Genomic DNA, 17,255 nt, shown 5'->3' with positions numbered 1-17,255 from the left:
CAACCACCTATTAGAAACCAAACATGTTAAAGATATTTAGTGGACACTCACTATGGAGAACTAAGCACATCTTAAACAAATATTGTCAGTAATACAATTCTAACAACTATCTTCAATTATATGAGATATTTTAGGTGAAACCAAAAACAAAGTTATGCCAATGTTTAAATCGGACAATATCATACCTTATAAAGATATGTAAAGGTTTATTCTCCTTAACAAATTTTTATATCACTCATAACTTCATGTGTTTGGTTTAATTTTTTAAGCGTTTAATTTTAAAAATAAGTCATTTTAGAAAAAATCAAAGTGTTTGGCAACTACACAAAATAGCTTTTGAAATACTCTTAAAATATTTTAAACTCTTTTAATCAAAAGAGTTTAAATAAAAATGATTTTTTCTTAAAAAAAGAACACACTTTTCTCTAATCAATCCAAATCAATCCTAAAATGACTCAAAATTAGATTTACATACAAGTTTACTACTTGATGTTTAACTCAACGAGGCTAACCTAGAGCCTTGTTAAACAACAAAAAATTGGAAATGGGAGATTTATCAAAAACAAATTAAAATACATGAACTAGATAGATAATATATATTCAATGACCTATAAATAAGAACAGTGCTTTCCTATGTGCATTTTTGTTGTTATGGTCTTTTTAATGCCTCTATTACTTATAAAATATTTATTTTTAAATAAAGTATAAATATTTATTTTTAAATAAAGTATAAATATTTATTTTGAAATGTAAACAAAAAGAAAATATTTTTAGGATAAAATATCATGTTGGTCAATCTAATTTTACTTTAGTTCATTTACTTTCAAATGTCTAAATTTAGTCCCAATAATTTATACATATTTTAAATTTAGTTTTTATCTTAGTTTAAAGTTAATTTTTATATAATTTAACAAATATATAATGATAATTTTTATTCCAGAAAAGGTATAAAAATGAACATATTTACCAAATTTTTAGATCAAACGCCATAATAAGTCACAAAATATAAGAACTCTTGCATTAGTATTACACTTTTTAAAAGATTTATAAAATTATATATATATATCTTCAAACTATTTAGAAAAATATTGTAGATTTTGAAAAGATCTTCTTAAAAACTAAAATAATTTTGTAAATTTTTTATTTTATAGAACATTTTAAAATTGCAACAATAAAAAAAGGTCCCATAAAAAATATAATGATGAAAAAAATATTTGAATCATATTTTTAATGAAGAAACAAATTTAACAGATTGAAGAATATGGTGGGGCCACGGCAGATGATGTGGAGGACAGATGGATGCATACAAGTCCGGATCAGGATATGGTGGGGCCACGGCAGATGATGTGGAGGACAGATGGATGCATCCAAGTCCGGATCAGGATATGATCACAAACTCCCACTCTCCACAAATATAGCGCTTCACAATCTCCATTTTCCTTTCCCATTCTACGTTCCTCCTTCCTCTTCTTCCTCCTTCCATTTTCTTCCACACAGAGCTCGATTTATCAACAATGGCAGTCTCCTTCCTTTCTTCTGTGCCTTCCTTTATCCCTCTCCTTCCTCCTCAAACTGCCCTCTCCTCCGCTACTGCATTTCCCTCGCACACTGTAACTCTTTCGTCTCTTTGATTATGCCATCCACATTTTATGTAGATCCTTTTTCATGATGAAAAGTCGCGCTTCTAGTTGCTCCCTGATCGTACATTCTGTTCTCTGAAATTTCAGGTCAGAGTTCGTTGTGCTCAGATCAAAACGGATGCTAACAACGAGGATCGGTTTAGTAGAAGAGATGTTCTTCAAGGTTTTGGTGGTACTCTTGCCCTGGTGAGAGCCATTACTCTTTCTCTTTCTCTGTTCTAGCAGATTTTTCTTAGTTTGAGGTGTTTTTCGTTTCTTCTGACAGTAAATTAGTTTAGCTGCTTGCTCATAATGTATGAAGAGAGTGAGCGATCAAATGGTTGTTTTAGTATATTATATGAGCTCGAATGAGTTAGAATGAAGTGATGATGAGTTTCTGCCAGTTGTTACCTCTTCTTAGGGATTAATGGTGAACTCTGACCTAATTGTGGAACCGGCTTATGCTGCTGATTTAATACAACGCAGACAGCGATCTGACTTTTTATGTAAGTTATTTTCGTCCGCATTACTGTTTTTCAGTCGATTTTTTGCTTGATCTTACCATTCCTTAGTGCTTGAAACGTCTAGTAAATAATGCAAGGTGATGAGTTTTATTCCAGCGGCTACATATTTACAAACGCCTATGTTACTGATTTCGCTTTTACATTATTGATTGCAGCAAGTATCAAGGGGACCCTTTTTACTGCTATTAAGGTATAAATCCAATAAATCATTACTAAATTCAAGCTGATAGACTATGGTAAATTATTATTTTTCTTTTTTAAATACATTCTCAACACATCCTCTAATGTTGAGGCTTCGATATTTGAACGGAGATTTATCATGTGAAATAAGGAAGAATAATGTTATACGGATTTGAGCTTTAAGACCTCTGCATCACTCGACTCAGAAGCTTAAATAGGATAGTGTATATTTAATCCTTTTAATATTTTTCTCGACAAGTTTTGGTTTTGGTTGCTATGGTTGAAGGATCTATGTTCTTATAATCATACACTTGGTTATGGGAGGAGATGCTCATCCCCTTTGTTTTCTTTGTTTATCTCAGAAAAATCCAGACATCGTTCCCTCCCTATTAACATTGGCACTAAATGATGCTGTGACTTACGACAAGGTCAGACAAAAATACTTCCTCTCTGAAAATTACCTAACTGGGTTTGATTTTACTGCACTGACAAACTAAATAGATTGGAAGGAAGATGCTAATAGAATTCTATCGAGTTTGTAGGCGACTAAATCTGGAGGGCCAAATGGATCCATTCGCTTCAGGTACTACATTTTGAATGCCATTTCCTTCTTTCTGGGAAATAAATTATTAACATTCACATTATTTTCATAAAAGACTTGCATGTCTGGTGCATCATTGATGATTTGCATACGATTTTCAAATATGGTATCCTATTACTAGTTTTAAATCATTATCCTTGCACGTTTTCTAGTTACATATTTCTTTTCAGGTATCAAGTAGTTTAGTTTTATTTAACTAGAAGGCATTTGTATAAAATAATACCTTGGTGCTTTCGTTATTATAAAATCTATCAACTTCTTTTTCATGCTTTCTGCCATGAAGTTCAGAGATTTCCAGACCTGAAAACGAGAAGTTGTCTGCTGCTCTGAGTTTATTAGAGGAAGCAAAGAAGGAGATAGATTCTTATTCAAAGGGTGGACCTATTTCCTACGCAGATCTTATTCAATTTGCAGGTTTAAATTTTTAATGGCTTATCAATGTCCATCTCTGAACGTCTTCCATGCATTGGTCCATTGCATTCTAATACCTTTTTTCTTTTTCTTTTTTAGTTTTTTATTAAATTAAAATGGTGCAGGTAATTAGCTAAGTTGTGAGTGTCAGAGCCCCTCAAATGTATTGAATCTTTCAGATTCTTGTGGGGTTGAGTTGGAGTGCCTTTTCGAAATAAACAATAACAATGAGATCAAGTTCATTTTCTCCATGCAGCACAAAGTGCCATTAAATCCACCTTTCTAGCGTCTGCCATCAGAAAATGTGGTGGGAATGAGGAAAAGGGGAATTTGTTATATACTGCTTATGGCTCCAACGGGCAGGTCAGTTATGTTGCATGGACATCTGAATGTTTTTCACAAATATACTCATCCAGTACATGAATGAGCCGCCGCAAGTGTGTCAGTGGATCACCCACTGACGATCTTACACTGGCTCATTTTAACATCCATCCACCGAGTGAGGATCCCTCGGCAGTCAACTAGAGGGTTGACGTGATATTCCTGTTAGTGATGTTTTCTTTTAGCAATTACATAGCGAATTGAGTGGTACTGCTTGTCTGAGCTGACAATCCTCTATGTGGTCCTTTTCTATAAGTCCACGTTTCTTCTTAAATCTGCTGAGTAGCTCTTGGGCAACAAAAGCCATGCAATGAATCTGATTTTGTCAAGAGATGTTAGAGTGAATAGAGTTATTCAGAAAGAATGCTTCTGGCTACCGAAGTTAACTGAAACTATCACGAAAACGAGTGTCTTGTATCTGTTTATTAATAACAGAAGATTGTGCTAAGTCAATTGAAAGACATGCTGAAGTCATTACTGCAAGTTGGGTTACTTAGTTGCAAATACGATATGGCTGTTGTGGATACCTTGAACTTCTCATATTAATTTATAGCTGTCAAAGTAGTTCTACCTATTTATGTGCTTTATAGGGAATTGTTTGGTGAGTGAGCAAATTCTTTCAGTATGATATTTGGTTGAGTTGATTTCAGGATCCTCTTTTTATCTTGTTCTAATGGGTGGCCATTTCTTTGCCTTTTGTACAAATGGATAGAGAAAAGATGCTTTGTTCTGAAAAATATAGTCTACGCATGAGCAGCTATGAATTTAGTGTCAAAAAGGAACATTTACATTCTCCAAATTTTTACTATTGGGGGCATAACGCAAACAACAGTGTCTTCTTGTGCCTACAGTGGGGCTTGTTTGAAAGGCAATTTGGAAGATCGGATGCTGAAGCGCCTGATCCTGAGGGAAGGGTTCCCATCTGGGGGAAAGCTAGCGTTCAGGAAATGAAAGAAAAGTTCTCTGCTCTTGGATTTGGTCCCCGACAGGCATGTTCCTTAATTTAAAGTTCCATTTGAAATATTTTGCTGCCTTACAAGTAGTAATACGTTCATATGTTTCCTGCAGATTATATATGTCAAAAAACTTAATTGATCTGTGTAGAGTAGTATACTAAAATTTAAAAAATTAAAAAATAATAATAATAGAACCTATGTTTTGATTGCTTGGACAGTCAGTATGCTGACAAGAAAATAAGTAAATAAAAGAATCTTAAGAAAGAGTTAGTAGTAGTTGTTCATGGATAGGAAAGGACATAGTGAGAAATAATTTTTAGAATGTGTCACTTCTATAACAGTGTTAGTTTCCTTATTGGAGTAGTGAGAGAGGGAAGAGAGAAAGTGGGGTTAGATTTTTTTTTAATATGGTTTAGTTCCTAATATAAAGAATTGATTAAAAAGTTAGCTATATTTGATCAATATTGTTTACTGTATGAAAAAAATAAACTCCCTTCTATTATGAATTTATGCCACAATGGTTGGTTTCCGTTACATTGGCTGAATTTTTTATCAAGGACCCCTGTATTTCCTGTCTCACTTGAACTCCCTTCTGTTGTGTATACCTGTTATGTGTTAGTCATCTCCTGAAGATGTTTTTTTTCTCTAGGCCTGGAATGCACTAGTTGGTGCTCATATGAACTTTTAGCTCAACAGCCATAAAATATGTAACCTTTCAAGTTTAGATTTCCCTTTCCACTTATTGTTGAACTAAAAAATCTCTAACACTTCTCACATTTCAACAATATGGTAAATGCACTTTCTATAACCTACAATGCCTTTTATACTCGAGTGATCTAACAAATAATAAGCTGTTTCTTTTCATTCTCATGAAAGTTTTTGTTAGTACAGCATCTCATAGGGACGTCAGTCACATCACATCACTCATGTGTTTTTTTTTTTTTTTTTTTTTGGATTTTTGGTGCTTTTTTTATTTTTATTTTTCATCTTCCTTTTCTATTTTAACTGACATTTTGGAGTTTCATGTTAGTCTACTCCTGGAGAATTAACTAAGATTTCCCTTTTCTACTGGATGATTAATGTGCTTTTAAGTTAAAAAAGAAATAACTACTAAAACAAAAGACTAAAACAGGAATGAACCCGGAAATTATGTCAGTAGTTTGCTATTTTATTAGAGATTGAATTGAATGCTAAAACTTTGCTTGGACCTTTGCCAGCTAGCCGTTCTGTCTGCATTTCTGGGTCCGGATCAGGCAGCAACTGAGGAATTACTAGCCTCAGATCCTAATGTTTTTCCATGGATTCAAAAGTATCAACGTAGCCGTGAAACAGTATCTCAAACTGATTATGAGGTATGTGATTATTTATTTATTTTTCTGTCAGCATTAAAATGGATGATACGAAAGACCAGTCTTGAAAATGTTCGGGTTTCTACCCTTTTTTTGGTGGGCATGAATGGGATTTCACATTAACTGCATTTGCTTTCACTCACATCTTTTACATATTTGATTCTCATTTATATATCTTCATTTGACTCGTATCCTCATACTCAGCTTTACGATCTATTCCTTCAGGTTGATCTAATAACCACTCTTACAAAAATAAGTAGCTTGGGACAGCAGATAAATTACGAGGCTTACACCTATCCAGTTAAGAAAGTTGATTTGAGCAAACTCAAGTTATAGTGAGTCTCGAAAGGATGATAAACCTGAAGAAAGCTACTCTGAAACCAACCGATTTTATAACGGCAAGCTTCTCGAGAATTGTATGGGAAGAGTTGTTTTGTAGGCATTAGCCATAATTTACAATTGGAGTCCACTAGAAATTTTTTGTTCCAATTTTGTTCACTCTTCCCCTTCAAACCAACTGCTTCAAAACACTCAGCTGTAAGTACACCCTCCAAAAGGGGAACAAGCATTTAATACCTGCCAGGGAGAAGTGTATAATATTTACTCATAGCAAAGGCAAAGGAATGGGCCATCTTTAGAAGAAACTACTCAGAAGAAATATGTAAATCATAGTCAAATACGTAAGGCCACCAAATGGTAAAATATAATATAGCAATCAGCTGCCATAAGTTAAACCATAGAACCTACAATTGGGAAATCAATCAGGTAAATGTCAGTTCTTTGAATTTCTCTCTTTCAACATAAATATGTTGTGTGGACTGCAAAATTTGAAATTTCTAGAACAAGACTAAGTTGAAATTGCCTCAGGACGCTATACAGATGCAGGAGCAATTAGCTCTAGTCCACCCATGAAAGGCCTCAATGGCTCAGGAATAATAACAGAACCATCTTCCTGCTGATAATTTTCAAGCAAGCAAACGATCATTCGAGGCACAGCACATGCTGTTGCATTCAATGTGTGAACAAATTGTGTAGGCACTAGATTGCCTTTACTCTTCTTCGAAGTTGTTGGTACAGGTTCTTGTGGACGATATCGGATTCCTAATCTACGGCTTTGATAGTCTGTACAATTCGATGCACTTGATATCTGTTGACGACGACAATGTATGATTTATAAATAAGATTCAAATGTCTCATAACACTTTAACTCTAACTGTACCCCTACTGCATACAAAGGGGAGCGAGAGAGAGAGAGAATGGAGTACCTCGCCATACCGTCCCAAACCCGGCATCCATGCCTCCACATCAAATTTTCGATAAGCAGGTGCGCCTAAATCCGCTGAAGCCATATCCAAGGTCCTACAAGAACAAAAATGAAGTGAGATGAGGCAACCAAAAGGCAAAAACGGATGTGTTATTCAAACAATACAATGGCAATGAAGATAACAAAAGGCAGGTTCTTACTTGAAATGCAATCCCAGTGATGAGAATAGGTCCTCTTCAATCCTAATGAGTTCTTCGTGGTAAGACTCACTCTCTTCAGGTCGGCAAAATATAAACATTTCTACCTTGCTGAACTGATGAACTCGATACAGGCCTCTGTTCATCATCAGATCAATAAATCAAATACTTATTAGAGAAGAGGCGACTATGTTAATGATGTAAAGGCTAAGGCTTGTTCATTTATGAAAAGATGAAGTTTTCAAACGATTTTTTTTTTTTTCCTTTTAAATGAGAAACATCATTCATAATTTCATAGTATGAAATTACAAAAGGCAAGAGAAGGCTGAGAAAAATTACACCAAGAACGATTACAAAATGCTATTCCACTGTAAAATAAGGGATGTAAGATGAAGTTTTCAAATGAGAATGGATCTCACAGATGTAGAAATGTTGATTTTAGGAAGGAGATTTAATGAATGTTTGGTAGTCATTTTGAAATTGCTAATATTACTTTTGTCATGTTTAAATTACTTTAAAACATGGCTTAAAAATTAGGTTAAAAAAGTAAAATCAAACATTAAACTGATTTTCATTTATTAAAGGCATAATTAAGTGGTTTTGAACATGACAAAAGTTATCTTAACTGCTTCAAAATCACTCCCAATCACGCCTTCATTATAGAAGATAGAGAATCATTGAGGAAAAAGAAAATGGTCAGGGAAGTATGTCGGTTGGTACCTTGTTGCAGCTCCAGCAGCACCTGCCTCAGTACGAAAGCAATGAGAATAAGCAACATACTTCAAAGGTAATGAAGACTCAGAAAGGATGGAATCCATGTGAATCCCTCCCACAGGAATCTCTGCAGTACCAATGAGGCATTGGTCACTTCCCTCAATGGAATAAACCTGCCACAAGCAACAAGCCAAGTGTGTGAAAGGATTTAAGAGCTAAATCATCTTACAAATAATATAGTTGGAAAAAGCCACCCATATTTTAGATAGAAACAACTACTTTTATTAAGAAAAAATGAAAGAATACGAGGATTTTTTTTTAAAAAAAAAAAAAGAAACCCCACTAGAGAAAAAGTTTCCAACTAAATAATATGTTGCCTAGGGAATAATTACAAAAAGTTTTTGGAACCGAAGCCCAAAGAGAAACATGGAACACCTCACCAAGGATCAAGCTCATTAGGATCCCTATCCACACCTCTACACTCAGTTGTTCCTCCCCCATCTTCCAAGATTCCACAACAAAGCGCACACCCTTTCATACTACAAAAAATGGCCTTTCTCTTTGAAAAGTAGATGGAAGAACTCTCCGATCATCAAACAAACATCCCTCTGGCAAGCTAACACAAAATCAAACTCTTGAAAGAAGGAATTCCATATAGACCTCGCAAACTAACACTCCCATCTACATGTCTGGACTGGAAAGCAGAGATTTAAAATGGCAATTAAAAACACATCTATATGTTCAAGAAATCTTATAACTAGCCCCGCAATTATAATGCTGTCTCAAATCAAATGTGTATGCTACGAATAGATGAAATTATCTTGTACTGGAAAGCTATCTCACGACATTGAAGCTAGAACTCATACCACAGAAAACCAAGAAAAACTGAGAAAAATATGCAAAACCTGAGTATTTTCACCACGAGGTTGGAATCCACACTTTTCAACGACTGTGGACCTAACAATTTCCGGGGTTATTAAAGGAGTAAATCCCCTCTTCATGACTTCAGAGAGTGTCCAGTTGATCAGACCCATTTCTAATGTTACTGCCGCATTTTTCAGGTAGTAGAATTTAGATCCACTAACCTGTATAAATCAGCAAAATTTAACATTGAGGCGGTTCGTGCATTCAAAAATGTAAGGACACTAATAAAAGTTTAAAATAAGAATAGGCCAAATTAAGGACAATCAATTGAATATCTCAAACTAAACAAAAGTGGCAAAGTCATATCTAGAGACAGAGAACAACTAAACCAATACTCACAAGAGTAACAAAGTAAACGAGGACGACATTGAATTGATTATGACATACAACATAACTAAGAACTGGATAATTCAAAAGCTTAAATTAATTATCTTTTAAAGATACAGTCCTCCAATTTTGTTACATAGAATGATAAGCATTAACCGCCCGGGGGGGAGGGCGGTGCTCAAAACAATAGCTTTCTCACAAACATTTTCAAACAGACATAACAAGGTGAACTAACAGCTCTTGAGTACCTCAAATTGAACAAAGATTGTACCTCGGCAGCAGCATCAAAGTCAAAAAGGTTTAGTTGCTTCCCAAGTTCAAGATGATCTTTAACAGGAAAACTGAACTCCCTCTGGCTACCGACCTACAAACGAGATTGCAGGGCATAAAAATTTATCATCCAAAAGGATTGGAGTGAGGAAATATATTAAAGAGTTTGAAAAGCAGAAATACCATCTTTCTTATTATGGAGCAGTCCTCCCCTCCGATAGGAACATCCGGATGGGTTGTATTTGGTATACATTGTGCTTCTTGTTGGAGCTGGTCTGTTAGTTTAAGAAGGTTTTCTTCCAAAGAAACCAATCCTTCCTTCAGATTCTTTCCTGAAAAGAGAACACCAGAGTAAATTTGGTAACGTGGAAATTGAAAATGAAGTTAATGACATTTTCGGACAGAAAAATGCATATACCTTCCTCTATGAGCTTTTGTCGTTCAGATGGTTCCAGCTTCCCTTTCATCTTGTTTGCAACCACATTCCTTTCCGCACGAAGCCGCTCGACTTCCTGGTATCTGTGAGTAACAGTTAGCTAAGCATTGATTTAAAAAGGGGCAAAATGACTAGTTTGATGGTCTGTCCTCGTGTATAGTTGGGAAACTAAAATTTTGATGAAAAGATCAATAGACGTAATAATGCAGCTAAAATGGTGCAAGAATTAATACAGAATCAATCCGTATGGTAATTGAGTCAACACCCAGAAGAGAAAAGGGGAAAAAAGCCAAATCAAAATCTAACCTTCTGAAGATTTAACATTTTATCATACAGCTGGAGCACGAGATCCAAATTAGCACCAGATTTCCGATTCTCTATATTTGAAGCCACCAAATCCTTGTTATCCCTAATCCACTTGAAGTCTATTGAAGCTTTCCATTGAGGCTTCACAACTAACCAATTCATGAACAACAATACACAGCATCAAACACCCGTTTCCTCATCAAGCAAATTGGAGGATTCGAAAAAAGTTAACGACTATAAAACCATGAGAAAATGAAATTACCCGTTTCTTCTCCGGTGATTGCAGTGGGAGGATCGACTTGGACTGCCGGCAACGAGAAAGCTCGAAGGAGCAATGGAGATGGAGGTCTGTGGGTACGGAAACAAGGGTGAAGGGAACTAAGAGAAGGGGTTTTGGTGGGTGGCCTGAAAATTAGACGGGAAGTGGAAGAGGCCGGAAAGGCGGCGAGCTTAAGGGTTTGGAATCCCATTGTTGGGGCTCTGAGAAAGCTTTGGCTTTGCGGGAAGGAATGGAGGTAGCGGATGGCTGCCCTTTCCCCAATTATCTTCTTTTTCTGATGTACGGAAAATAAGAGGATGAATTATGGGGAAAGAAAAGTAGATAAAGGATAAATTATAAAAATAAATGTTATTCAATTTTTTTAATTTTATGTCAAAAATACCTCGAAATTTTAAATGTTTAAAAATCATTTAAAAATACTTTTTATCGTTGATGTAATAACATTAACCATTAATACCACCTCCTTGCATAAATAACTTTAAATTTTTTTTTGAAAATATATTTAAAAATTGTTCTAACCATTGGCACATCAATTCGCTGCAGGTTTTCGTACATCAATTCGTTGGAAGTTTTCTTGAGTGTAAAAAGATAAAAGTTATATATAAAAGGTGTATAAATGACTATCATTAATAGATAGTAACATCTTGTTATATTTATAAATAAGTTGACTTATTTATTTATATATATATATATATATCCTCATTATTTTTCCATACAAAATTTCATAAAATTTCAAAATTAAAATCTCTCCTCAAAATATTAAAGAGACGATAAATAATCAAATACAAACAGGAAAAAAATATTTGATTATTAACGTACACTAAACTACTAAATTACAACCTTGTTAAAACATTCAAGTCCTAAGATTTATTGGTGCTTCTATTATTCTCCTTCATCCATTATGTTCATATACTGTTGCAACGATATGCTTTGAGCGAAGCAAGGGATTCGAGCCACATAATTTATGATCGCTAACACATCAATATGTCAATTCGACTATACTCATTTTGCATGAAAACTTAAACTTTTGAAACGGTAGATAACAAATAGTGTCCATCTATGAGTTAGATTATAGAATCAACTTAAATAATTACATCTATGTATTCCATCAATCTGCCATTGATTTTTTTTATTATTATTAGAAAAATCAAAATCAATTTTTGAACATTAAAGTAGGAAACAATAGCTTCTAAATTTTATTTTTTAAAAAATAAAAGCATTTTGGAGAAAATGGGAAGAAAAGTAGAACTTTTATAGGTAAATCAAAGCAAAACTAGAGTCTTAACTATCATAATTGACCTTCATGATTAGTTTAGAGTTCCTGTAGAAAAAACATAAATTGGCTTCAAATTTATTCTCAATATGTTGTTGCAAGCTGCATTTTAATTGACTCGAACACTCGTATACATCATTTCTATTAAATTAGTCAAACTTTTGATCAAATGACCTAACTAAAAAGTGATATGACTATTGAACTATTCTAAAGTGCCTTTTAAGTTCAATTAGTATTTGGGTAGAGAGATTATTGGAGTGACTACCATGACATGGCAAGTAGTTTGATAATGTCGAGTAGATGAAAGTAAATTATAAAATTAGTTTAAAATTTGGAGTTGTTAAGGGACATACAAATATTGAATTTAAATTTAACAATTATTAGCTAATAACTTTTCATCTGGGTGACATAATATCTTTTCACTTCGGTGACTTTATTATGTAAAAGCTATTATATTATTATTTCTTCTTCTTCTACGTACATAAATATTGAACAGGAATTTTAAGTCGTTAAGGTTAGATTATCTACAATAAATTTCACGAACTTAATTTGAAAGTCAATATTATATAAAAACCAAGTAGCGTTTGAGATCTCACATAGGGTCGACAATGGGGTCGGGTCGGGATGGGGGCGTCCCCCGTCCCCAGCTCCATGGGGAAAATTCACCCCTATTCCTGCCCCTGTCCTCACCATTTGAAAGCGGGGACGGGGATGGGGATTCCCTTACTAGTTCCCTATGGGGAATCCCATACCATATTCAATTTAAGACTTTTTTTTTTTTAGTTTTTTAAGTTTGGGCTTGACTTCTTGAGCTTAGAGTTAGAAATTAAATATTTAATATTGGGCTCCAATCCAACACTATACATTATAAACATATATATAAATAAATTATTTTATATATTATAAATATATATTTATAAAAAATATAAATATATCAAATCGGGGTCGAGGTCGGGGGATGGGGCCCGAAAATTTTTTCCTGACCTCATCCCCGATCAAATCGGGGATTCCCCGCTCAGATCGGCACGGGTACTCGCGGGGAATTTTGTCAACCCTAATCTCACAAGGGGTTTAAGGCCCAAAAGTGAGACACACAACATAGATAAGGGATATATTGACTATGCTTGAATTAGGTTGTCAATCCAAAAGAAAAGGCCAATCCACACACCTAATCGGGCTCCCAAAGATTGAGGCCAACTATTGTGGACTAGTTGTGACTTCATGGACTCATGAATCAGCCATTAATAAGTCGGGTAGCGTGGATTAACCAAGCTTAAAAACTGAGCCCAAGCTCGCCTTATGCTCTTCTCTCCTATTTTCTTACTTAAAGAATCTTAAAAATGATTTATGGTTGGACATTAGTTAGCTCAATCTTTCGTTAGTCTATAAATCTGTCTATAATAAAAAAGAGAAAACGATGGATACGTTAGAACTAGACTATCTTTTGTTTAAGCCATTCATTTTTTGGGTCTTACAAGCATGGGTTTGGTTTCCATTATCTAAGTCTACCATTGATCCCAAGTTTCAGTATCAACACAATCTATTAGCAACATTTTTAATATGAAGTTTTGATGGTCCAAAAATAAATTCTCATATAATTTCAATATTCTTGATTAATGATCACTACTATGCTCAAACCAACTGTCCAAAATTTCTTTACTAGATCGTGTAGAGAATAGCATAATATTGATAATAAATAACTTAATAGTTTTAGTCCTGACTATTTCTTAATCTTTAATGCAGAAGAAAATGAAAAATACAAATTTTCTCCCCTAACAACTTCATTTTTCAATTTTTTTTAGTTCAACAATACATAAGGTTGAGATTTAAACCAAACTGCTAACTCCACAAAATGCGTTACTTAAGATGAAATACCAAAATCATAATTCAATCCAGTTTTTCTCTCTTTTATGAATTCAACAATTGCGATAATGAGATTCAAATTCAACTTTTGAAATGATAATTTACATTTTTATTTTCTAAACTATGTCATGATTGGTTCATAATCTCAATTCATTCATTCAAAACGTTTTCATTTTGTTAGTTTCTTTTCTATCATATGCATAAAGGTCAATAGTCAATACCATTATCTTCAACACTATAAAATTGATCTTGTATGTCTTGATTTTATAATAAAATTTAATACAATACAAATTAATTTTTGGAAGTCGCATCATATAAGTCCACACCCATGGACCCATGGAAGAAACATTTTCATTTTGAAAATGCTTTAAGTAAAGATGTCACTCCAATAAATGATTTATGCATGTAGCAAATTAACTATGGTTAATTAATTATTGTACCTTTGATTATCATAATATGTGACAAATGAAAAACACTATTACCCAGCAAGTGGATTGAAGAGACAAAATGAGAAAAATGAGACGTGCACATAAATAACTTTATTTCTTTTCAATTCTTTTTTACATATATTCTTTAAACACAATTTAATCCTTTTTTTTAAGGAAGATTATAAGATTCCATATTTGTGTGGTATTAAAAATAATAAATGGCATAATCTGCCACTATATTATAAAAATAAGGATAATTTTTTTAAATGATAAAATTGTTGGAAATATTTTCAAATATAGTAAAATGTATTATCTATTGATGTTTATCACTAAGTAACATTTTGCTATAAGATTCATTTTTTAATATTTAAAAATAACTCTAAAAATATTACCAATTATATTTTGGGTGGAGAATTTGTGTGCTATTATTTCAATAGTTTGATTTTTCATCAAACATCTCAATCACACTCTATTTTGCAAAAATCTCTATTTTTCTTCTACTCACTATGTTGATATGTTTATGAAAGTCCTCTAATTTTCATTTCTAAAAGGCTTGTCCTTCGAAATCTTCTTTCTTCCTAACATCTAATCTAACATTTAATATTAAGAAGATATATATATATATATATATATATATATATATATATATATATATATATATATATATATAATATATAATCATTTTGTTTTTATTTTCTAGTTTTTATTTTAAAAAACAAAGTGGTTTAATAATCGTCTTTGTTTTTTAAAAAAAAATGTTTTTTAAATCAATAGTTTTCAAAATTTTGATCACATACCCATATATCTCTTTCCAACGATTTGTTTTTTTTCTAACTTTTAATAATCGCTTTTGCTTTTTAATTTTGTTACTTTATATAATTTTTATTTCTTTCTCTCTAATTTTTCCTCATTCCTCCCTAACCTTTTTCTCTCTCAATCTCTCTCTATATATATTTTTTTTAAAAAAAGCTCCAAATTTATTTATTTTTAACTGTTTTTTTAAATTATTTATTTTTACTTGTTATACTTCTAATAAATAAATCTCTAGCTTAACTTTTCTCTTAAGATTTGTATACTCTAAATTTTCTGTCACTGCAACTCTTTATTTTCTATTTAAATTTTATTTTAGTCTCTGAATTTTGAAATTTATTCTATTTTGATTTTTAAATGTTTAAAAATATTTATTTTAATTTCTGAATTTTGAAAAATTACTTATTTTGCTCACTGTTGTTAAGATTCTATTAAGAAAATTCTTATAAATAGAAAAATCCAAAAATATTTACCTTTTGTAGTAAAAAGTTTCAAAAATGTTATGTATTTTTTAAACTTATTACTATAAAGTGTAAATATTTTTAAATATATTTTTTTTTATATTTAAAAATGCCCCTTCTGTTAACTAGTGGTGAATGTGGTTTCATTTTTAAATGATTAGGCACTAAATGTTCGGATTAAGATGCTAAATAAATTGATCGACTTTAGACGAAAAATTCGATGGTCCTAATTTATTTTGTTATCAACTTGGTTGAAATATCAATACCTAACTTCTTCTCGCTCCTCCATCTTCTCCTTTATTTGAAGCTATTCTACTTCAAATATTGATTTTGAGGTGTACAAAGCAATGATGACGACATTAACTGAAGGAGATGGAACATTGCAATCGGCTCAGGTAGATTGGAGCCTGAGATGAAGACGACGATGGCAATCAGCTCAAGCAGGACAAAATTGGAGTCTCCGTCAAAATTGTAACTAAAAGTTCGCCAAAATCCATGGAAAATCAAGAAATTTAAATAAAATTGAAGTAAATATATATATATTGATTTCCTTCTCTTTTTTCTCCCTCAAAACTAACTCTCCTACGATCCTCCAACTTCCCATATTATTTTCCCTTTTTAAAAAATACTATCTTTCTTTTTATTTCTTTTACAACAAACCCTACTATTTTTTCTTCCAAATTTGAATCTCCAAGCAAATGAGATGAAAATAGAGTAGAATCAAATAAATCTACCAATATAGAAAATAAACTCTAAAAAGAAAAAGGAAAAAAATATTATCTCAATAAATCACATAACTGGATTCATAAAAAAATAATAAAATAAAATAAGAAAAGAAAAGAAGAAAGAAGAAAGAAGAAAGAAAGAAAATAGAGGGATTGAGAGGGAGAGAAAAAAGTACTGTCATAGAATCAAAAAAATATTCCAAGGAAACAAAGCACTCACATATTGTATATATGGATGAAATTGTATATGACATGCGTTGAGAAATTAAATCAGAATGACAACAACCAACAGATCAAAATAGTAAACGACCAAAATCATTTACTCATCATTTTAAAAAGTTAAGATAATCTTAACACTAAGGACCAAAGTAGGAATTTTTTAAAATTCAATGACTAAAATAGACATTTTTAAAAAATTTTGAACCAAAATAGAATAATATTCCAAATTTAAGAATCAAGATAGGATTTAAACCTTATACTTTATTTATCTAACATATCATTTACTCCTAACTTTCCCCTCTCTAAAATTTTTCTTTTTATTTAACTTTATTTTCATTAAAATTTGATCTCTTTCCTCAAAGTTGTATTTACTTTTTAGATAATATTTATACCAAGTATAACCAGTATTTTCTCTCACACATCCCTAACTAATTTTTCTCTAAATAAATATTTTTCTTCTAAGTCTCTAAATCTATCATGTTTTACTTTTATCCCTAAAACATTTATATTTATGTCTCTAAATTTTTATTTACTATCTTTACACCATTCTTCTATCTAAAACATCTCTTCATCTCTCCCTTTTGTAAGAACTTAAAAAACCAAAAACAATTATCAAATAAATTAAGCTTTCTGTTTTTTAGAAGCGAAAAACAAAAAATTATTATTAAACACACATATATTTGCTTTTAAAAAAAGAGAATAAAAAATACAAAAAAAAATACAAAAAAAAAAAAAAA

General features: G+C 32.2%; 2 protein-coding genes across 3 annotated transcripts; one reads left to right on the top strand and one right to left on the bottom strand.

The window, feature by feature from the left end:
* The first annotated feature begins 1,295 nt into the window (after positions 1-1,295).
* On the top strand, positions 1,296-6,665 carry TL29 (ascorbate peroxidase 4). Of its 2 annotated transcripts, none has more exons than XM_039041573.2 (11): positions 1,296-1,610; positions 1,728-1,826; positions 2,041-2,125; positions 2,299-2,333; positions 2,686-2,751; positions 2,866-2,906; positions 3,208-3,338; positions 3,592-3,698; positions 4,568-4,705; positions 5,890-6,024; positions 6,247-6,665. In XM_039041573.2, the coding sequence occupies exons 1-11, from the start codon at positions 1,515-1,517 to the stop codon at positions 6,355-6,357; spliced, it is 1,044 nt and encodes a 347-aa protein (XP_038897501.1). In that variant the 5' UTR covers positions 1,296-1,514; the 3' UTR covers positions 6,358-6,665. The 2 variants fall into 2 exon arrangements, with proteins under 2 accessions (XP_038897501.1, XP_038897502.1); XM_039041574.2 differs by having other exon boundaries at positions 1,415-1,610; positions 2,024-2,125.
* A 33-nt stretch (positions 6,666-6,698) lies between these two features.
* On the bottom strand, positions 6,699-11,054 carry SRS (Seryl-tRNA synthetase). The gene is made up of 10 exons (XM_090317461.1): positions 10,722-11,054; positions 10,460-10,608; positions 10,136-10,229; positions 9,901-10,049; positions 9,719-9,811; positions 9,102-9,281; positions 8,203-8,369; positions 7,486-7,620; positions 7,287-7,380; positions 6,699-7,168 (listed from the first exon to the last, which is right to left on the bottom strand). The coding sequence occupies exons 1-10, from the start codon at positions 10,927-10,929 to the stop codon at positions 6,893-6,895; spliced, it is 1,545 nt and encodes a 514-aa protein (XP_090173587.1). The 5' UTR covers positions 10,930-11,054; the 3' UTR covers positions 6,699-6,892.
* Positions 11,055-17,255: the final 6,201 nt, after the last annotated feature.

This window comes from Benincasa hispida, chromosome 9, assembly GCF_027475165.1.
Source record: "Benincasa hispida cultivar pf3 chromosome 9, pf3_genome.v1.1, whole genome shotgun sequence".
Classification (NCBI taxonomy): Eukaryota; Viridiplantae; Streptophyta; class Magnoliopsida; order Cucurbitales; family Cucurbitaceae; genus Benincasa; species Benincasa hispida.
This window is presented reverse-complemented; position numbering and strand designations above follow the sequence as displayed.